Source organism: Ricinus communis, chromosome 2 (genome assembly GCF_019578655.1).
Source record: "Ricinus communis isolate WT05 ecotype wild-type chromosome 2, ASM1957865v1, whole genome shotgun sequence".
Classification (NCBI taxonomy): Eukaryota; Viridiplantae; Streptophyta; class Magnoliopsida; order Malpighiales; family Euphorbiaceae; genus Ricinus; species Ricinus communis.
The window spans coordinates 3,193,805-3,216,233 of record NC_063257.1 but is presented as its reverse complement, the minus strand read 5'-3'; the positions used below and the strand labels follow the sequence as shown (position 1 = coordinate 3,216,233).

The window sequence follows — 22,429 nt, the reverse complement described above, 5'->3', positions numbered from 1 at the left end:
GCATAATAATTTTAGTTTTTTACTTATAAAATATAAATATTAGAGATAATATCCTATATATATATTGTTTTCAAAGTAAATAAATTGAAATGCAAAAAACTTTCAAATTGGAGCTGATATTATGATAATTGTTCAAAAAAAATTGTTAATCATTGTTGTTGTTGGATACTGAGCGTACTTGAAAAGCTATCAGCTGTTAATTACTACCAACACCAAGTTAACCGAACAGGCCTACAGCTGCAACCCGTCAAGCAAGTGAACAAACAATTACAATAGCAAAAGCTACGTGTCCGCTGGCTTAAACTAACGGTATATATTCGTACGCTTTTCTTTCTTCTATTTCCTTTTCTTGTTTTCCTACTGTTACTCGGAAAAGAAAAGAAAAGAAAAAGAAACCCAGAATCATCTACGGCTCGTAATCTAACTTCCTCCTCCGTTTTCTCCAAATTCGCGCCTTACCGTCAAAAAACGACTTGCTCTTCCTTTTCTATTTATTAAGGTAAGATATTATGATAATAATAATTAATTCCTCTTCATCTTTTTTAAGGTTTCATTTCAATTTCTTCTTTTTTCTCTTTTGTTACAGTGCTTTTGATTCTTGAATTCAAATTCACAATGCCGCCATTCATGTCTACCACGAAGGCCCTCCGGTTTTTAACTACCAATAAAAATGTTGCCAAAGGCTTAATTAGGTCGCCGAAAAACCCTACTTCTAAGTATAATCATCAGATTCGATGTTATGATAGCATTATGGGCATGTCAACCCCAACGGTCCGTGAATTGATTGATAATTATAATAATAATAATGATAATAATAGCTGTACAATAGGAAGGTTGTACAATAATAACAGTCAAAAGAGACAGTTTCTTGGTTGCGGAGATGGAGAAGAAGGTGGTGTTTTATCCAAAGTTTATGAAGAGAGACGTGTTTTAGGGTAATATTCTTTATTTTATGATCTCTTTCTGGTACTTTATGATTTTTTTTTTTTTTTTTATTAACTCAGTATTGGAGCTGATGTGAATTTCTGGAATTAGGTATTCGCCAGAGCAGTTATTTGATGTGGTTGCAGCTGTTGATTTGTATCATGGATTTGTACCTTGGTGTCAACGATCTGATATAATCAGACACCATCCTGATGGATCATTTGATGCTGAGTTGGAGATTGGTTTCAAATTTCTTGTTGAGAGTTATATTTCTCATGTAGAATTGAAAAGACCTAAATCAATTAAGGTAATGATTCGGCATTACCTGATATATCTTGTTATATTATGATGCATTTATATGTTCAATGTCTTGTAATAAGTATTTGCTTTAAGAATTAAGAAGCATATTTATATGTGATTGGGGTAATCACTGACTTGGGTCTTGCTTGGCAATGAAAGCCTTTGGGATATTATAGATTAGATTGAAACATTAGAACTCTGCCCTTTGTACGAGCCTCATGACATCTGCAGTGGAACTGGCCAACAGTTCAAATATATATGCCACACATCATATTTGAGGTGCGCATGTACTTGAAGCTCGTAGCTGTGCATCAATATAGTATTCAAATGAATGTGCACGAATAGCAGCTTTAATATATGTATGACGGCCTGCTTGTTTCTAGGACACTCGAATTTGAAGAGTTAGCTCATTTTAGAAGGGAGCTACATTGGGCTTGATAATGCTTTCTGCAGCTTATGCTATGTGAAACTCTAGTGGCTTACATCTATATTAGTCTTGACATCCGTGATTGCTGATATGGATTTCTTTTCATTTTCGTTAAAGCAAACATGTTATTAGCATACTACTGTTAAGTGAAGTTCGTTAAAACTTATTGCATGCATCATCGGTTGATTAATCTTATTCAGTTATGTGCTTCATTCCAGACAACAGTGTCGGATAGCACCCTCTTTGACCATTTGATAAACATTTGGGAATTCAACCCGGGACCAGTTCCAGGAACTTGTGACCTTTATTTTTTGGTAGATTTTAAGTTCCAGTCACCACTTTACAGACAGGTAAACAGTCGCATCCTTTTCTCCCCTACTTCTATACTGTGAGTTATTGCCGCTTTATTTAACTGTTACATGTTTCATAATGGATTCTAGTTTTATAAAATAATTGATATACAATGATATTTCTGAGAAACTTTGACAGTATGACTTTCTGGGATAAGGTTATAAATGAATGAAGCATTGTGCTCAGATGTGCATTACCTGTGAAGATGTATAAATGACAGAAGTGGCTAATGTATTTTGAGCAAATGCTATGCTAGGGCTTTCAACAAGGCGCTAGAATATGATGGAAGAAGTGAAAGCTAACCTCAAGATCTCAAAAGTCTGTCCAAAATACTCACCTGATAAATAAGCAAAGAATTATATGACTAATTCTAAACTTTAATATGTTCACTTATAACATGGATTGAGGTCAGATCATCATATTAAGTAGGCATGTCATGCGCATATACATAGGCGTGCCACTTGTAGGTGGACTCCTAAAAGTATCAATATTTTGAGAGTTTGCTTTCCAGCAGAAAAAGTGATAATACCTTTTGTACTCTTTATAAACTCTTTGCTTAGCCCTTATGGATGATAATTGCCTAAATAAGCAGATGTATCAGGCACCCCTTTGGTTGGATATATATTTGCTATGTGCGAAACAATCATTTCATCAGTTGGAATGGTTGAATTTTGTCTTGATGAAGCTAAAAGATGACATCGAACGTTGGACTTTCATCTTTGTATAATGCTGGCATATATAACTCGTTACACACCACATTCATATAAACATGCATTGTCGGCACAAATATACATAAGAGCTAGTCACATTACTTGGTTTGTATTCATTACTGTACTGAATATGTGGGCTCTTATCAAAATTTTGTAATTTGAAATTGTGAATATTGGTGACCTATAAAAGGATGCGGTAGGATTTGAAATTTCAGAATCAATATTACGTAATAAGCATTCTGATTCTGGTTGTGGCTACGTGACAGGTGGCATCCGTGTTTTTCAAGGAAGTGGTCTCACGATTGGTTGGTTCATTCAGTGAACGCTGCCGACTGGTATATGGACCGGGAGTCTCAGTCCTTGAGAACTCGTACTGACATAAGGCTTAGATTCTTGATATTACACAAGTGCATAATGAAACAGAGTGTACCTTGAAAACCACAGCGGATCAAATGAAGAGTCTCATAATTCAAGGCTTTTGTTTCTCAGCTCGTCGATGTTTATACTGATTATAATTCAAGGCTTTAATGTTTCCTTGCTTGCTAAGAAGGAAGGCACATTGCACGATAGGCATTCTTTTCATATTGGTGAAGTCCATTAGTTGAGCATTCTAGTTAATTTGATTACAAGTGCATACACTGTTTATGATTGGATTATTGTTTACTGTGCTCTCTAGATGAAAGATTAGAAATGCTGCAGAACTACGACTCCCATTTCAGCAATTTTTTTATGCTAAGCAATAACTTATGGGAACTCGGGCTCTACTAGATGCGGGCAACTTCGTAGATAAGTCATGTCGGGGGCGGACACTGAAGTCTGTGTAATTGAACATTCACAGATTGACAGCTCCTGTTAGAGTCTTGCCTAGCTTATAAAACAAAAATTTGCAGTAAGATAAGATTGAACAACTCTAGCCGGGAAGGAACGATTAACTGTGATGGCTATCATTTAAGTTTGTGGGTGGCTGTGCATTTGTATAATTAGTTTCTGGTTTCTCGAGTTCTCCCTATACTTGTTTTCATGGGCTTGGTACTTCCCCGGCTTGCTCAACTTATTCGAAGACTTTTGGATTTAGCCACGTACTTTTACTTTAGGCTTGCCCGGAAAAGTTGGATTATTTTTTGAGTGGACTTAAAAATATTAATTTGTTGAGGTGCACTTGACGAGGCTGGTCCAGCCTGAAATTATAAGATAAAACATTTTATATTTTTTATGACCAACTTTGTTAAAATCTTAAGCTTCTGTAGAATTTAAAAGCTGAAGCCCAAATTAGACCCGGTCTAAACTTTGAAGAGGTCTAAATTCTCCCAAAAGACCTGAATGAATGATTTTTTCGGTTGAGACCTAAAACTATTGAGAGAGTATCAATTTGGACCCAGAAAACCTTCCAATCTTACATATTAAGTCCAAACATCCCAAAAGACGGGCCCATATAACACTCAAATTTGTTCTTTTGAAAAGAAAAAAAGAAATTTAATTCAGTAATATGCCTATATTAAGATTAGGATTTACTTCTGCAGTTGCAGTGAGTTATGATGGAGCACTAAGAGATAAAATTGTGGGAATGATCTCCTCAGTCAATTCATATGGCTGTAAAGTAAGGGAGGAGATATTTTATGCGTGACATGATCGTTTGTGTTCTTTTATATAATTATATTTCAAAGGTATAAATCTTAGGGGACGTGAAGCTAATCACTGGCATAACAAAAAGAATCTTTTAACAAATTGCATCTTTAATCAGGCTTACGTTAAAAGACATGAAGAGGAAGGTGAAGGTGGCTTGAAAGAGAGTTTGCGTTAATGGATGACAGGCCATAAAAACACGAAAATGACAAATCAAACAGAGCAGAGTACATTGAAAAAGGGTCAGTGGGTGTCCAAATGTTTTGACAGCCTTCCAAACTCAAACCTTAATACTCACCCCCAAAATGTTTCCATCACTCTTTCAGACATCCCCCTTTTCTTTTTTTCTTTTTAAATCGTCACCAGTGACGGTCTACTGCAGCCTCAATATCTTATCCTAACACTAATCAAGAACATTATATAGAGCTTATAATAATATTATTTCTTAATTCTTTTTATAAAAAAAAAAACCCATATAATCTCTGAATGCTTGTGTATTCTTTTATCGAAACTATCCTGATAATACTACGCACCAAATTAGAGGCTCAAATCCAAAGATTGCATAACAAGATCCCATAAGATTATGAAAGATCATTATCTAGAAAGGTAACCGAGAAATAGTGCTAACATTTGATGATGAGCGAGCCCACATTGACCATGAATGAATGTACTGAAGAATTTGATGGCGGGTGTGAACTTAGTGGAAACAGTAAGAGCTGTCATGATCTTGAACATGCCCAGTGTGATGGAATGATGAATAATGTTTTTAGATTCCCATTTACCTATCGACACTATAACCCAATAATTCATTCACTTTAGTGATCCTCTACAGCTGGATATTTTTTTTTCTTTTCTTCTTCTTTTTCTCTTTATTATTATTATTCTTATTATTATATAAATGCAGCAATTGTAGGTCCTTTTTAGTTCGTTTTATTATTGGGGTACAATTGAGATGATTAGATACTGATATTAATCAAGATTCGACCTCAACCATAAAAGAGATAATTTTCGACTATTCATAGGAAGAACAGCTATAGAATATCTCCTTTTAGTCATATTCTGCCGTATGTTTCAATATTAAAGTGACCAATATCACACCTTTTATTTCTTTCTTTCTCCCCTTATCTTTTTGTTTTTTTATTTTTATTTTTTGTTTCTTTCTCATTCTCTTTTCACTTTTCATTCATTCAAGTGGATGTAATTAAGCACATAAAACAAAGAATAAAAAACACATGTTCAGGCCATTGTTTAAACTTCTATCAATGATTAATATGAATGATGAATTACTCCAAAAGAATATACATGAGAATGATTTATATCTACCAGCTGGAATCACATCAATTAATTGTTATAATGTTGAGTACCCAAAAGATCAAAAAGGAGAAAAAAAAAAAAACAATTTGCTATTTATCAACTTTGATGAAATAGCCAGCCATAGCTTAGATAGGCATATGCAACTGGGTGGTAAGGAGGATATACATTGGAGAAAGAGTTGCCGACTTGATTTTGGATAAAAGAAGATAAGGATATTGGAAACTCTTTTATTTATTTATTGTTCTAAAGAAAAGGCAGAAGAATACAAGTTTGGTTTGGCAATAGTCAAAAGGAATAATTGAATAATAAATATTTTGTCTTTCCTTTTTTTTTCTTAAAAAAAAGAAAAAGAAAAAACTTGGTTCCAATTTGTACTATTTCAAGTTGCCAAGCTTGAAGCAGAATGAAGAAAACTATCAAAATCCAATAAACAATGGCCGATCTGCACCAGTTAAAGTTGTAATTGTAGTATGGTTGCCCACAGAGGGCCATCCTGCCTCTCCCATATCTAATTTGCAATTTCTTTTTTTTTTTTTTTTTTTTTTAAAGAATAGTTTACCTGTTATGGATATATTCTCTTTTACTTTCACAAGGCACAAAAATGGCATTATTGTCCAAATTCTGGCATCACTTCTCTTTTCAATTTATATATTATTATGTTCAGTTTATAAATGAAAATGATTAGATTGAAGCTCAATTTTCGTTTTGATGCTTTATTTTTCTTAGTTAAGGTTTTTGAGATTTTGGGAGATGACAAATAATGTTTCCAAATATTAAGTTTAATGTACTTATCTAAACACATCATAATTCAATGAATGGATCATATAATTAAAAATTCAATTTTGAAATTCAATGGAACATTTATTCTTTATATGCATTACTTATTTATCATCTCTTGCAAAAGAAAAAAGAAAGAAAGAAAGAAAGACGTACAACATAATTGTAGTCTCAACAGTGAGTGTTTTAAATTAAGATATATTAAGATGGACAAAGGAATATTGTTCACTCAACACGTTTGCTTGCTTTTGTTCAAGAGATTTTGGCCCTCTTAACGAGACAAATAGAATCTACACACAATGTGTTCCAATAAAACCATATTAGGAAACATCCAAACGTATCTGAATAGGAGGATAGTACTTTCTTATCCTTTTCCTTTTATGTAAATACTAACTAGCCAATGACCCCCCCTATTTGCTCTCCTAGGTTTAGATTTTGGATTCATTATCAAGTATCATACAGTTCGTCGAACAATTTAGGTTCATTTCAATATCTACTGACTCTTCAGCTGATCTTTAATCACGTTTGTACCCAAAGAAAAAGAAAGGAATTCAATGTATCCACATACTAATTTTACAAGCTGTAACCAAAAACAAAAACTGTAACAGAGAAAATAGTACAAGATGTGAGTTTGCATTTTCTTTAATGTATCGAAAATATTTAAGTGTGGTATTTAATTAGGTATCAGACAGTAATTTCCTTGTGTCGGAGACGTCAATTTTGCATTGCATCTAGCTGTTGATTATATACATGTAAGATTGCAGCATGAGCATGGGTTTCAGTCGACCTGGTGCAACGACTGATAATGAGAGCACCATATACACATGGATTCATGCAAAACAACGTCAAGAGGTACCATTAAGATCTCCATCCTGTTTCTCAAAATTATATCATGTCCCCTAGCTAGCCTTTAACTTTTGCAGATATACCTTAATGCATGTAATGAATTTTTGCCCTAGCCTAAGATCCCTTTTAAATCATTTCTCTATCTTCTAGGGTTTATGGCCCACCCTCTGATGCAAACCAAATCTTGAGATGATATGGAATTGCCAGCAACTTTGCTTTCATTAGTGCATCACTCTACTAATGGTTTGCCTCACGTTTTGCATGGCCAAAGCCATTAACACCCACCCACCTGATGTTTTGCTTTCCCTGCAAGGCCTCTATTAACACCTCAGTATCCACTGTTCTTGCAAATTTATTCTTCAACTTAACTTATGAATGACTTGGTAAGTGCTTTTCCTTTTTCACTAAATATTTTTGCAGTGATATGAATGACTTGTCCTTCACAAGAATGTGAAATATAATACAAAACGTATACTTTTAAAATTCAATAGAAAGCATACTAATAATAATGATAATAATAACAATAAAGAAATCATTTGCTATTAGGACTCTATTAAAATTATTTGGGACATCGATTTTGCATCTCAATTCGCATGCACACGAACCACAAAGCACATTTCGTATATAAAAGATCTACATTCATAACTTGGAATGAAGAATTTGCTGCTATTTAATACATGGTCAATGATCTGGTTATGCTCCATTTTTCAATTAAGTTTCCACAATCTTTCATTCGTTATAATAGTGAATTTTGATAAAAGAAAAAACATTAATACAAATTTCACTTAAAAGTGATAATTGCTTTGTTATTATTGTAACAGGAAGAAAACCGTAAAACTATGAAATTTTTTTTGCCAGTGCAGTTACATGTCTCTACTTGCCCACCAAATAGATATAATTGATATACAGTAGAACACTCTAAAAAGTAAATAAAGCTCTTGAAAGCTTAAATATAATTCCGGTTGCAGAAAGGCAGATTCAACTGTCAGAATGAAACGTGCTTATACTCGATGATGATGCGTTTCAGGAAAACGCACTCACCACCAGTTGATCTGAACACTTGGACAAATACGACTTGGCTTTTAGGTACAAAATCGATAAAAAGTAGTGGAAGGTAAATCTGTCGTACGTGTCGAAACACCGTTGGCCAGCTAGTTTATACTATCCAATCGAAACCCACCTCAAATTAATAACCTCTGCATGCAATGTATAACATGCATTGATTGAGAAACTGTACATAAGATTTGACCACTATCAACTCTAGAACACTAGAATGGAAAATGTGTAGCTGCATGAAGAATTTTTCGTACATTTTTAGGGCATGTAAAAGTAGGACACCTGCCCCGACACCTATCTTGTAATTGATGAACCGTGAATCTTGGATAGATTTTTCTTTTCTTTTTTTTGGGTAATGGGATAGATTTCCCTTGTCATTTAGAGAAGGTGAAAATCGAAATGGGTACCAAGTACTCGTCCAACGTCTTGAACATAAATTGGCATTTGAAGTCGACACGTAAGAAAACTTTTATTTTTCAGCCAAAGCATTATTATCCACGTTGAAGCCATCGCCAATAGTCCCTAAAAGGCCCAACAAAATCTTGAGTATTGGTTAGTCTTCCGAGAGTTGGAAATTGGAATGCCAAAAATTTGTAGACAGAGAACAATCATCATGTATTGGATTCTCGACAGCATAGAGGTGACATTGTGGTTTCAAGTGCATTTAAGACCCCTTAAGGAATACAGTCTCCTTTAGTGCGATGGTGAATAATATGTACTCTGTCCTTTAACTAGTGCTCGTCCTGGCGTGACGACGTAATGAGAGATAAATTATAAGGAGTACTTCATCTTTTAATATAAGATTATATGGGCACACTGCTTCATAGCATTTTTATCTTCTTGCTTTCTCTTTTTACAAATTAAAACTACAGTGTTGCTTTTTCCTTCCTATTCTTCCAAGTTTACTTGTCAAATGGGAATGTAAAATTTGCAACGAATATGGTAAAAAACAAAGTCTTTAGGTGGCATTTTGTTTCTATGCAGTTTTTTTCCGCCTTATATGCTCCTAAAAGAGTTTTCCCTCTTCTTGTTTAGGTCATATATTTCAGTTTTGATATGACATATACACATGCTTCTCGTTTGTATTGTTATCCTAGTGCCAGTGCCAGTGCCAGTAATTGTCTATTATATATCCAAAGATTCGTTTCAATCTCACCATAAGTTAATATACGATGGTTTTCTCATGCACGTTGCATTTCTCTCATGAAACAGAGTTCCCAACCAATTAATGCTCTTATTGATCCTAAAGCTAGTAATGTGATTTTCTTCCCTGTTTTTCGTTTCAAGAGGGAAAAGAAAGAAAGGCAAATTTAATATGAATGTATTTGGTTAAAATGAAATTCACCCAAAATTAAGTTTGAAGATTTATAAAATTGGTTATAATTAAACAACTGGAATATTTCATTTTATTCTCTATCATGTATTTTCTATTTATAGATTTTTTATTAATTTTAACATATAATATTTAATTTATTTTAAAATAAATTTCACACTTATTATTTAACACATGACAAATATATATATAAATTTATTTATAAATAAAATGAAATTTTTACATTTATATTTTTTGTAAGGAATTAAGGGCTTCTCATATTGTTATTAATGTGATAGATTATGTTTGCATTATTTTGATCATTGGATTCCAAATTAATGATGGAGATTTGCTATACTATAAGCAACTACTCGTATTATAACTTTTATATTAAATTTTAATAAAGTAAAAATTATTTGATTTGAAAATCTAAATTCTCTATGACTATACCAACTGACAAAAACCTTCAAGAACTTGCAGGGAATTTCTGCTTTACTAAACAATATAATATTTTAAGATTAGGCGGATTGCTTGAGAAGATTGAGAAAAGCACGAGAAATTGTTTTCAAAAGGCAATATTGAAGTTGCACATGCTCTATATACAACCTCCAACTTTATTGGATAATATCATGTGATGTCAAATCTACTCTTTGCTCTTCTCTTGCTTCCTCAGATTCCATCTTCACAAGATAGGGAAGAATGGCACGACAAGTGCCTCTCAGGTCAACAAGTTTTATCAAAATTGGGCAGGTTTAATTGCATAGAGCAAAGGATATCCATGTTTTTCTTTCTGCAAGATCCTGCTAACGCTCAATCCTAAGTTATTAGAATGAAATTATTTATTTACTATTTTTTATATTTGGCAATTTTAAATAAGAAAGAAAATCCTATAACTCTACAAATGATCGACTTCACAAACAGTTCAACTGATCATTCACTATCATAAAATAAACCAGACTCTATTAGAAAGTTGTATAATTAGAAATGCAAAATATAACAAGTGGAAGCAAAATACGATTTCTAAGAAAAACACACGTATGCAAAATCACATCTCTACGCACACACGTGCCAGGAAGATGAAGTAGCAACGTGGGTCATACGGTATAGGAAGTTTCTCGAAAATGGACCACCTGGATTGCGACAAGTGTCGAAATCCAGCTAACACTGTGACGTGACCGTGAGAAGGAAGGAAGTAGCAATGAGTGTGTGAGATTGGGTGCACAGCAAGAGATTGGGCCCCATACTCCAGAGCCTTCCACGTCGACTATAGGTCTCTCCGTACAATAAGGTCGGGACCACTGAGGAATGAATCTTGTCTGGAAGGTCGGAGATCTTAAAGAATTTCGGGCGCTAGAGCTGGATGCCACTTCTCTTCGTGGGATCTGATTGTAATAACTCTTTTCACTTAATGTTTCACCATTGAATTAATGCTAATAATAATGCCATAATAACCAAATTTCGTTGCTCATTCTTTCCTGACCCCTATTAATTTCTTTTGAATTTTTTCATTCCCAAAATTTCACAGAAATTCACTTATAAATTTGAACAATTTATGACAATATGGAAAGAGCACATTCTAAAAAAAATATATATATAATATCTCAAATTGATCTGAAAGTGAAACTCGTCAAGTAATTAGTTGAATAGAGAATACATTGCCTTCTTTGATAAATTTATGGAGTAAAATTAGGGGCAATTACAGGCATATGAGTCCTAAAGAATATCAACTCATTGGTTTCGATAAATAAAAGAGTTTTACCGATTTAGTTAATAAAACAATCATTTGATTTTAAGCTAATTATAAGAAAATCAACAAAATTGGTTAATAAAACATCTAAAAATAAAATAAAAAAGCTAAGAAGCCATTTAATTAATTCTTGGTGAAAATTAAACCAAATTGAACAATGAAATCTTTAAAAGTAAAGTTTTGAAATCAAATCAAATGGATGGTTTGGTTAGCTAATATTTCAATTCGATTTTTTTTGTTACCCCTAAATAAAACCCTAATGACACAGCAAAAGAAAAGAATGTTATTAAGTTAATGATTACTGGGAACGAAATGGCCTGTCCACCAGAATCGGCCCCATTCTGATTTCTTGTTTCAGCTTGCATACGTGATCATAATTTAATATCATGTAGGAATCGGACAGAGCCATATGCTTCCTTTCCATTACAGTCGGACAAGCTCTATATTTTATTGGAAGGAAGGGCCATTAACTTTTAAGAGGGGCTTACAAGAAACTTTACTACCATTTTTCTTTTTTTCTTATAAGATTTTACCACTAATTTTTGAAGTTACTTTCTTGCGACAAAATAGACCTTCTTCCTTAAATTAGCAATCAATGATCTGAAATAATTTAAAATTATATAAATGTAATAAGGTAAGCTGATGCTAGTTAGTTCCTAGCTAGATTATGACTGAGGTAGAAAGAAAGGCTTTAGAAAAGAAAAAAAAAAGAAATGCTGTAGTAAGTGACAGGTAAGCTGGGAAGCAATTCAAGCACATGACTAAAGGGTCCAAATCTAAAATCTTGGCCTTAAGTGGATGCCTTTCTTAGCAACCGCAGTATAACTCATCTGCATGTCTCTTCTTCCATATTTACTAATATATATATATATATATATATATATATGCTTTTTCTTTTTCAATATCACCAATCCAGTTCCACCTGAACAGATGGGCATTTATAAGTCTTGTTGAAGTTTGCAACTATTAATTCAGAGGAGGGATATATATTCAACTTATATGGTTCAAAGTCAAAAAATAATAAACTTAACCTTCTGTTCACAAATTGATATATGACAACTCGACATGCGCAAAAGTGGTTGAATAATTTCTGTTAGCGTTGCCGCTGGATGAGAAGAAACAGGTGTAGTTAGAAATATCAATCAAAGATTGGATATATTACTTTATATAAAAATTGTCAAAGTCAAGAAGAAAATGCTAGTTATTTCTTAGGAATGGGGCGGTGGCAGTATATGATTACCTGCCCAAACTACCAATCAAAATGCGGTCGTGATCACCAAATCATTTCTTTTATTGGTCTAATATATCTAGCTAGAAAGCTCCATTGTTACCTGTATAAATATATATCTTCCTGTGCTTGATATTGAACAAAATATATTTGATTTTGTCTGTCTTCTCATTTTCTAGTAAAATCAAGAGAACGTGTTATGAAAGCAAATAATAAAAGAAATGCATTTTGATAGAAAAAAAAGAAAGAGAGGCAGTAAACTGTTAAAGTGCATGTATTGACATGATATGAAATGACATATGATTGATCATAACAGGGTCGACATTGTAAAAGAAAATTGCAAACTGAGTGATTTAATATTTTACTAATTTTAAAATGAGATAAATAGAATTTATTTTTTAAAAATCTTTTGTAAAATTTATTTTATTTAGACTTTATATATTATTTCATTTTATAAAACTAAATCAATAAATAATTAATACATATTTATTAGTTTAAAATAATAAAATATAAAATATTTATAATACCTGTTATTATTTTATTTATTATTATGTATATATTGAATCTAAATTAATTAATGATAAGTCGCGCAAAGATTACGGTACCTATATACCGACAGAAAAATTACAAAGTATAGAATGTTTGGTCTGGCTGGTCATTTTGATAACTAGGTCTGTAATGATTGGCTGAGATAATAGAAAATTGGAAGGAAGGAAGGAAGGATGTACTTTTAGAGTTCTGCCTCATGCCTTTACGTAAACTTTATTAAGTTCCTTTATTCAAGTCGGACCGTATTGACATTTCTAATAAGAATAATCATTATTACATATTGTAGTTTATTATAACGTCTTTTCTCTTTTCCATTTCTTATTGTACCTAATATTTGTAATCTTGTTCGGTTGTTCAGTAATTAATTATGCGAGTGAAACTTAATACGACAGTCTGTTTATTATGCATTATTCACCTTTAAACTTATCAAAAATATATAAAATCTCCGATGAACCTAAAAATATTTATGGAAGTCTGCTAAGTTGGACTATTTATGCTGCATCGTATTATAGTATTTTTATTTTTCTTGACTTGTTTAGTCTTCGATATTCATGGAAAATACATAAGTGCATATTAGAACCTGGATTTTCTCCCCTTTGTTTATTATATAGGGATACAGCATGAGCATAAGTGGTCGTCGAAGACTTATATCTAATGAAGTATGAACGAGATTTTAATTTGAGTTGTAGTTATATTTTTCTTACTAATATTCTGACAAAAATAAGAAATTAAGCGTCACCAACTACCCTTAGATGATAAATTCATCACGCGAAAATAAAATTATTAATGAAAAAGGAAAATAATTTTAGGATGCATCATACTCTTATGGTTTAATAAATAATTTTATGTGGCACTCTCGCCAAGTCGGACAATAATGGAAAGTAGACTCCAAGGCATTGAGAATATGTCTGAAAACGAAGCAGTTTCTAATTTTTTCTAAAATGATAATATTTTAAAATATTAAAATATATGAATTGATCGAATTATACATCAAAATAGGATAGAAAATGGTTGATAATATATATGTAAGGAGTTGAAATATATCCCATGAGACTTTTTTGATTATTTAACTGCAAAATTGTTAGAATTCTAAAATTAAACATGTTGAGTTCGAAAAATATAAGAAAATGACTTTTTGAAAAGTTTTCGAATATACCAAGAGCACGAACTTGTGAGATCAATAAAGACTAAAATGGACAACATCTATATAATATGGTTCTAGATTGGTTAAAAAAATTTCAAAATAAATGAGTTTATAGAAAATTCTCGAATTTATTAAGAGGAAAAACTATAAGATGAAGGAGATAGTATTTCATAGATTTGGTTCTAAATCTATTAGATTTTATTTAAGGACATTTTAGGCATTTTTTGCTCTAGTACAATTACTCGTGAAAATAGGGTCACCAATTTATTATTATTAGTATTATATTTCCTTTTTGAAGGCGATCATTAATTAACTTTTAAGTAATGAATCCAGAATGTAAAAACTAAATCTAAAACAAGTGTGACTATAATAAAATGCATGTGTGTATAGGAGATTTTGGATAAGTATGAAATAATTGAATTATAATAAGGTATAGATAATGAAGGTGAAAAGTATCTGTAAAATAAAAAATAATTAATAAAAAGAAAATCTCATATTGTGGTTGAAGTTGTTCGAATATTAGTTACCATACATAAGTGTTAAGCCAAGCGGCTATTTTTTGCCTTTTTCTTTTTTCTTTTTCGTAAATTAATTTTTAGCTTATTTTGTCCTTAAGCCTTTTTTGCACCTATAAATGGACTGACTTTGCCTCTTTCTCAATGACAAGGATCAGCAGAGCAAATTCCTGGCTTTTACTGCAAAGACTATATACTAACACATTCTCAGACACAATACAACAACAAAGAAAGAGATAGAGAGAGAGAGATTAATGGGTGGAATTCTTGTGTATATTCTATTTTTTCTCTTTAGTTTACTATGGTATATCACTAAAAGAAGAAACAAGAAAGAACTCAGTAAAGGGGTTAAGCTTCCTCCAGGTTCAATGGGTTGGCCATACATTGGAGAGACACTTCAACTCTACTCTCAAGACCCAAATGTATTCTTTGCAGACAAACAGAAAAGGTTCGAATCCTTATTCGATCAAAGCTTCCTTTTCTTTTCCCCCTTTTTTCTTTTATGCTGTGAACACTGAATGTAGTGTCTATGATGATATACAGATATGGAGAAATTTTCAAGACCCATATTCTCGGTTGTCCTTGTGTCATGCTTGCTAGCCCTGAGGCAGCTCGGTTTGTGCTGGTGACCCAAGCTCACTTGTTCAGACCGACGTATCCCAAAAGCAAAGAACATCTAATAGGCCCATCAGCCCTATTTTTTCACCAAGGAGATTACCATTTGCGTTTAAGAAAGCTGGTTCAGGGCTCCTTGTCTCTCTTTGCACTTCGAAACTTAGTTGCTGACATTTCTTCCATAGCAGCTTCCACTCTGGATTCTTGGGATGGGGGGCATGTCATTAATACCTTTCAAGAACTAAAAAAGGTTGGTTATTGTACTATTTATACAGATTCTGTATGTATGTTACCTAAAGTGTAATGAATTTGATATTGTTGTTTTATATTTCTTGTTTATACTATGCTTATATAATACATACAATAAACTGTTCTTGGAGTTTTATAATTCAGTGTCTTATCATTGGTTGCAGTTTTCTTTTGAGGTTGGTATACTAGCAATTTTTGGGAATTTGGAGTCTCATTATAGAGAAGACCTGAAAAAGAATTATAGAATAGTAGATAAGGGCTATAATTCCTTCCCAACAAGCCTGCCTGGAACTCCTTACAGAAAGGCACTGATGGTAAGCTAAATAGCAAATTAGTTGGTGAGCTGAATGTTAAGAGTCTCTTCAATTATTGGATTTTGTGATCGACTATTATAAGATGCTTTTTATGACATGCAGGCAAGAAAGAGGCTAAGCAAGATTCTGAGTGACATCATAAGTCAAAGAAAGGAGAAGAAATTACTTGACAATGATCTTTTGGGTTGTCTTTTGAACTCCAAAGATGAACAAGGAAATGTCTTAACCGACGATCAAATCGCCGATAACATTATCGGAGTTCTCTTTGCTGCTCAAGACACCACGGCCAGTGCCATGACTTGGATTGTCAAGCACCTTCATGACAACCCGAAACTTCTAGAGGCTGTGAAGGTATGATCTAGACAAAGCCAGCCTATCCTTCATAAATGTCGACATTGAACTTATTCATTAGATTTCAATTTTGTTGGTTTCAATAATTAATTGAGTTTACTATTTCTAAGTTGAAATTGGAGTAATTTTGGATGTGACTATGCATAAAATTAACTCCTTTGAGTTGTATGGTAAAATATAAGGACACAATGATGTACTAATAACTGTTATTAATTATTGGTGATGCTTTCTTTGTACAGGCTGAACAGAAGACAATATACGAACTGAATGATGAAGGTAGTCAGCCGTTGAGTTGGGGTCAAACCAGAAACATGCCTCTGAGTCACAAGGTATGCAGACTGTAGTTTTGGTAGATTTTAAGTAAATTTAATTCATTTTCCCATCTTGGATTTTGCTGCATGAGTAAGTAAATATTGGGACACTGTGGATTTTCAGGTTGTGTTGGAGAGCCTAAGAATTGCAAGCATTATATCTTTTACCTTTAGAGAAGCTGTGGCTGATGTGGAATATAAGGGTAAGAGGAATACCTCTAATGTTAAGTGCTTCCTTTTTTTTTTTTCTTTAAATTATCACACTGCTCATCATACACTCTATACTTTAACATGTATTTTGATGCTGTCAATTTTGTTCTTTAGTAAATTTTTATTATATTTACTTGGCTTATTTTACTGAAAATCAATCCATATCTTAAGTATAAAACATTTATAATTTATATAATAGCAGTTCATACTATCTTTCTTTTCTAAAAAATTAGTCAATTTCTTCATAAATCTTTTAAACAAATGATTAAATAATTCTTTAACAAATAGAAAAAGGAAAAAAAAAGTTGAGTATTCAATTTTTATTGACGAAAATAAAGGATTGATCGTGTGAAGTATCTTATGAGATTGTGGTCAAATTGAATTGTATAGGACCTTAGTCCCCATAATTCTTTTAACAATTTTTCATTTAAATTGACATTTAAGGAAAGTGATTGACAATGAAATTTATTACAGGGTACCTGATTCCCAAAGGTTGGAAGGTGATGCCTTTATTCAGGAACATTCATCACAATCCAGAATATTTTAGTGATTCTCAAAAATTTGATCCCTCGAGATTTGAGGTACAGATATCTAAATCCATGTCAACTAAATCAAGCAACTTTTGCTTATGGGCTTTATATAGAATACTCATTTTCCTTTCATCTGACTTGAACAGGTTGCACCAAAACCTAATACATTTATGCCATTCGGAAATGGAGTCCATGCTTGCCCAGGAAATGAGCTTGCCAAGCTGGAAATGCTTATTATTACCCATCATTTGGTGACCAAGTTCAGGTATTGTTAAAAATCCTCACAGTATTAGTATGAATTTGACGTGAAGATTCCTGACTAAATTAAGCTTTTTTCTTTTTAACGGGTTTTAATTAGTAAAACGAATAAATGGCCTGAAGGGCCCTACTTCAGAAGATGTAGCAGAAAACTGGTGCAGTTGGAGAGGATTTTTGTGATTGCTAAATCTACAAAAAATGACAAAGGCTCTTTTGTATTTTGGTTGCAGATGGGAAGTGGTAGGATCTCAAAATGGGATTCAGTATGGCCCATTTCCAGTGCCTGTGCATGGACTTCCAGCCAGATTTTGGAGAGAATCCACCTCCTGCTAGCATGGATGCTCAGGACAATAAAGCTGAGATGCCATCATCATTATCAACTTCTTTTAACAAATATAATTGTATTTGCATTTTCATTTCTCATATTTCTTCCTTAGGATCTAGCCATTCCCAATTAAGACTTTATCTGGGGAAATCAAGATTTTCCCCCCTCCATTTTTATTTTATCCGAATTATTATTCAACTCTCTTTATATATAAATATTATGTATCTTTTCTTTACATTGATCTTAGTATGTATTACTTTCAAAAGGTTTGGAATGGAGCAAGAATATCTGTACCAAGTAATTAGTGCATTACCCATCATTATTTTATTTCTTTTCTTTTTCTCTCTTTTCCTATTTTTAGAATGGCGAGTACACCCCAAGAGAGATAGATGGTTAACGGTTAAGTAGCATCACTTTTTCTTTTTAATATGAGTACACGTGTCTGTCTGAGGAGAGCGACCTTGCATGCCCACCCTTCTAGTGGAGAGGCTGCAAGAGAGCCAGTTGTTGCATTTTGATAGGGCAAGTTAGAAAAGGGATTGTCTCCTTTGGCTGGAGGGCACCCGCCAAAGACACAAACTATTGCTGGCTGTTAACTATAGTTTTATGGTGCTATTCATATGGACCCTACTAAAGATGTGGCTACTAGAGGTTGATAGTGTTCATAGCATTGAACTCTGTCTCCAATGATCGATGCCCCATGCCATAATTGTGCTGTGATGATATTTTTTGAAAAACCTGAGGGACCATCTGCTGGTCCACTCTCTCCGGTTTAGCAACGTCTTTTTTCCCCTGCTGATTCCGACTATTTTGTCATGCTCGAAGCTTAAGCACATAATTCCATATGTTAAGATTTTCTTATTTTATCACTTTTGTACAGTTCACTTATTCGATTTTATATGTTTATCAGAAATCAGAATCCGAACAACTCCAGGGCTTAGTGATTAATGAATACTTGACAGTTTTTAAGCAAGGATATTCCCTGGTAATTGAGCAATCCATTTCCTTAACGACGTCTAGGATGTGAAATTAGATCATTTCTAGTTCCTTCGCTTCAACCTGTCCATCTATACCCTTATCAGATACAGGGAATGATCTTCATTGCAGGATAATGAACGTCATCAGTTTGTTTCTTCTGGGAGAACGTGTTACTTCTTAACACATATCAAATTTCCATGTTTAAAGTGGTGTCCCCATTACACTCCGACCACAGCAGGTTTGATTAAAGGAACAAAGCAACTTATTCACTTCCTCTACTGCTAAAATCCCACAGAAGGCCCCTGAATTCTAGTATTTGTTTTATTTTTCTTATTCATGAATAGTCTGATATTCATCATAGCCATATTACAAAATATGTTTGAACAATTTTTCAGTGTTCGTTTGAGGGTTTAACAAGTGGATGCCATTCCCTGTGTTGAAGCTCCTGGTTTTTCATAGTAACTCTTATTTCTCATTCCAGTCCTACACTCCTAGTCAACTTACGATTGTCACCGGAAAACAACACAGCCTTGTCTTCTGTATGCGGTAGGGATTTACTTAAAAACAAACATAATACGGTTAAGATAGGAGATATAACAGACTTCCCTGACTGGCATCTTGATTGACAGAATCAAATTACTAGCCTCCAACTTTCTGGAACAGATAAAATCTCTACCATTATGGCTGAAGCAATATCTAATCATGCTTCAAACAATCCGCATCTTGCATGGATCATCTTGATATCAACATACAATCCATGTACGGGAATTTTTTTTTAAATTAGCAGGTAATATGGTATTAATCCAATATAAATTAAACAGATATATAGAAGCTTTTACTTCTCATGAAAAACAATATATTTTTGGTGCACCCTGGTATTATTACATATAAATATTCTATATGACTTGATCAAATTTACCTCAAGTCCAAGTGTTACATAATTTGTTATATAGGAATAAAGTCTAAAAAGATAACCAGAATATAGTTCATGTGGCTTGAGATGCAGGAGACGAATATTTGAGAATTGAGGCAGTTATCCTCTCTTTGTCTCTAGTAGGGAATGCTTCCAACAGGACTCCACCTTTATAGAAGTGGAACAGGGGCACTGTCTGCATCAGTTCAGGTTAATCTGAGTTATACTACTAGTAACAACTAACAAGTGGAGAAACCTCAAAACCATATCAGTCCAAACTTATTAGAATCATGGCAAATTTAGCTAGATGTAGCAAGGACTAGGATAAAGATAGTAATACTCAAGCCTGATTCCTCTCGGGGAAAGAAAAAGCTCATGACTCATGAGCATTAATAGAAATGAAAACACCATGAAATACCTTGATTCTAAGCCGTTCTGCAACCTCAGATTGCTCATCATACTCATCAATTACCTGCAGTGAATAGCATCAGTACTTCAGTTAACATGATCATTCTGAAAAACTAATTCTTTTAGTTCATAGCTAATTGATGAAACAACAAATTAACACAGGCCTGATATTGCCTTCGATAGTAAGACTGACAGGTGGGTGGATCACCTGAAAGACTTATAAAAGCATGACCAATGGTTTCAGATAGATATTATCTGATACAAATTGTGTTTGTCTATTGTCTGCCTGTATTCAATTAAATTATTTGACAGCAGAATTCAAGCATATAATGTTGATTATCACTGTCCTGCTTTGTTGGACGATTACTTTCTACACGAAAATCATATTAGGCAGTAGATTTAGTATAATTTAGATGATCCTTGATTTCCATATTTCTTTCCTTTTATTCCCTTATTGGTAAACGCCAAGCATTGAACCTACCTCCTGCATGAGATAGACATTCCATACGACGATGTTCCTTGAAAATACAAGTGTTATGTATAAAGTATCTTGTGCAATCTAGAAAAATATGAGGTTACCAAAATACTCACATTATGCTTTAAGAAAATCACCGAAGCCTCATTATCACCGGCACCCCTGCATAATTTTGCAAAACCCTGCTCAATATACTTGCAGCTTCCACAAGAAGGGCGATAAAAATCTACCACCACTAAAGAATCGGTCTCTTTGGCTTTTTCAAGAATTTTGAAGAATTCCTCATCAGTTTTAAATTCTTTAACGCAATCTACAGGGCAAAGGTCCTCGTCATCTTCATCAGATAGCTCACCAAGATTTCCATCAGTCACACCTAATTTGATTCTTGCAGGTTGCAACAAGAAAGCATCACTGTTTTTCAGAAAGTCCAAGCTTATAGTTTTAGTGATAGGTACAGCTTTGGCCCGTATAAGACACGATTTGGCATATCTATAAAGACACATCCTTGGAATTACGTGAGGAATTCTTGACCCAAGTTGTTCTTCGGGGCTCTTTCCAAAACCGAAAGAGGCATTGGAATGTAGAATATTCTGCTTTTGCATGACAACATTCAACGACCCTCCAAAAAATAGCACAATCTCTCTATATATAGATTCTGCTTAAAAGTGAAAAGATTATGGCGTCGGCGGCCCCAAAAAAATTTAGAAAATAGATGCTTTGTTCTTCTATCTCATTCCATCAACTGGGTGATATTATCCAATGCAATCCTCATCATCACTACAACCAATGAAAACCAGAAAAATTTGAGAATCATTACCAATTCCAAAGATTATATAATTTGTTTGCAGACAAAGCCAACAAACTCAGAGTACTTAGAGTATATAATTGCAATGTAATAAAAGTCTGGATTTCCATATTCCTAAAACAATATATAGACAACAGATATCGCCAGCCACAGAAGGTGGAAGACAGTTGTCTGAAAAATCTATTCAATTTGTATTCAGGTTTTAGCGTTCAGTTTCACTGTCTCGCATATTACCATTTAGAAACTAAAATCTGCGTTCTTAGCGCAAAAAAGCAAAGAAAAGAAAAGGAATTAACATCTGCGATCAGGTTCTTGCATCGACGGTATTATAACATATTTTATTAGATTTGTATAAGATGAGCTGAGGTTGCAAACAGGAGAATGATAAAAGAAACTCTGATGCGTGGACTTAGAAAATACCTGTGGAAGTTGAGGAAGAGACATTCGCGCTTTTGCCATATCCGAAGGAAGCTTCGAAACTTCGAATGAGAATATGACACGATAACTCCATATCCACTTGGTCTTGCCCGTTTATTTTCTATCCAAACTTTTTTTTCTTTCTTCCTTTTTCCTTCATTTTTCCTGTTTGAGTGAGCCAGCTATTTCTTTCTTGGGCTAGTTTGAGGTTGGGGCTCATGGCCCAACAATGCATCTTTTGCGTAGGTAAAATTCTGGACCATTGCAAATCAGGTTTCGTCCTGAGTATAGAGAAGACGAAGCCCAATTCATACTTACAAAATTGTTGAATAGAGCCTCGATTTATGTATAACGGTAACATTTACCATATATACACTCTGTCGTTGGAGAGGAAAAAGAAACATTAACCCACCTGCTCAGAAATTAAATATTAATCCGCATTTGGAG

General features: G+C 33.5%; 3 protein-coding genes across 4 annotated transcripts; 2 read left to right on the top strand and 1 right to left on the bottom strand.

Moving 5' to 3' along the window:
- The first annotated feature begins 38 nt into the window (after positions 1–38).
- Positions 39–3,413, top strand: LOC8278866 (coenzyme Q-binding protein COQ10 homolog, mitochondrial). The gene is made up of 5 exons (XM_002510167.4): positions 39–499; positions 587–935; positions 1,036–1,231; positions 1,870–2,001; positions 2,979–3,413. The coding sequence occupies exons 2-5, from the start codon at positions 616–618 to the stop codon at positions 3,087–3,089; spliced, it is 759 nt and encodes a 252-aa protein (XP_002510213.1). The 5' UTR covers positions 39–499; positions 587–615; the 3' UTR covers positions 3,090–3,413.
- An 11,528-nt stretch (positions 3,414–14,941) lies between these two features.
- On the top strand, positions 14,942–18,221 carry LOC8278867 (abscisic acid 8'-hydroxylase CYP707A1). The gene is made up of 9 exons (XM_048370548.1): positions 14,942–15,271; positions 15,367–15,688; positions 15,852–16,001; positions 16,104–16,352; positions 16,592–16,681; positions 16,788–16,866; positions 17,348–17,454; positions 17,550–17,668; positions 17,892–18,221. The coding sequence occupies exons 1-9, from the start codon at positions 15,078–15,080 to the stop codon at positions 17,992–17,994; spliced, it is 1,413 nt and encodes a 470-aa protein (XP_048226505.1). The 5' UTR covers positions 14,942–15,077; the 3' UTR covers positions 17,995–18,221.
- A 1,552-nt stretch (positions 18,222–19,773) lies between these two features.
- On the bottom strand, positions 19,774–22,127 carry LOC8278868 (thioredoxin-like 4, chloroplastic). 2 transcript variants are annotated; one of them, XM_002510169.4, is made up of 4 exons: positions 21,986–22,127; positions 20,877–21,537; positions 20,296–20,349; positions 19,774–20,073 (listed from the first exon to the last, which is right to left on the bottom strand). In XM_002510169.4, the coding sequence occupies exons 2-4, from the start codon at positions 21,360–21,362 to the stop codon at positions 19,951–19,953; spliced, it is 663 nt and encodes a 220-aa protein (XP_002510215.1). In that variant the 5' UTR covers positions 21,363–21,537; positions 21,986–22,127; the 3' UTR covers positions 19,774–19,950. The 2 variants fall into 2 exon arrangements, with proteins under 2 accessions (XP_002510215.1, XP_015574190.1); XM_015718704.3 differs by lacking the exon at positions 21,986–22,127 and adding an exon at positions 21,800–21,933.
- Between the last annotated feature and the right edge of the window lie 302 nt (positions 22,128–22,429).

Bases quoted from the DNA above. Each gene is read 5' to 3' on its own strand.
- LOC8278866 (XM_002510167.4), top strand. From the start codon at position 616: ATGCCGCCATTCATGTCTACCACGAAGGCCCTCCGGTTTTTAACTACC. The intron at 936-1,035 runs GTAATATTCTTT...TTCTGGAATTAG, and splicing joins GAAGAGAGACGTGTTTTAGG to GTATTCGCCAGAGCAGTTAT. The intron at 2,002-2,978 runs GTAAACAGTCGC...GCTACGTGACAG, and splicing joins AGTCACCACTTTACAGACAG to GTGGCATCCGTGTTTTTCAA.
- LOC8278867 (XM_048370548.1), top strand. From the start codon at position 15,078: ATGGGTGGAATTCTTGTGTATATTCTATTTTTTCTCTTTAGTTTACTA. The intron at 16,002-16,103 runs GTAAGCTAAATA...TATGACATGCAG, and splicing joins CTTACAGAAAGGCACTGATG to GCAAGAAAGAGGCTAAGCAA. The intron at 16,867-17,347 runs GTAAGAGGAATA...AATTTATTACAG, and splicing joins GGCTGATGTGGAATATAAGG to GGTACCTGATTCCCAAAGGT.
- LOC8278868 (XM_002510169.4), bottom strand. From the start codon at position 21,362: ATGCAAAAGCAGAATATTCTACATTCCAATGCCTCTTTCGGTTTTGGA. The intron at 20,350-20,876 runs GTGAGTATTTTG...TATTCACTGCAG, and splicing joins TGATTTTCTTAAAGCATAAT to GTAATTGATGAGTATGATGA. The intron at 20,074-20,295 runs GTATTTCATGGT...GAACTGATGCAG, and splicing joins CAGAACGGCTTAGAATCAAG to ACAGTGCCCCTGTTCCACTT.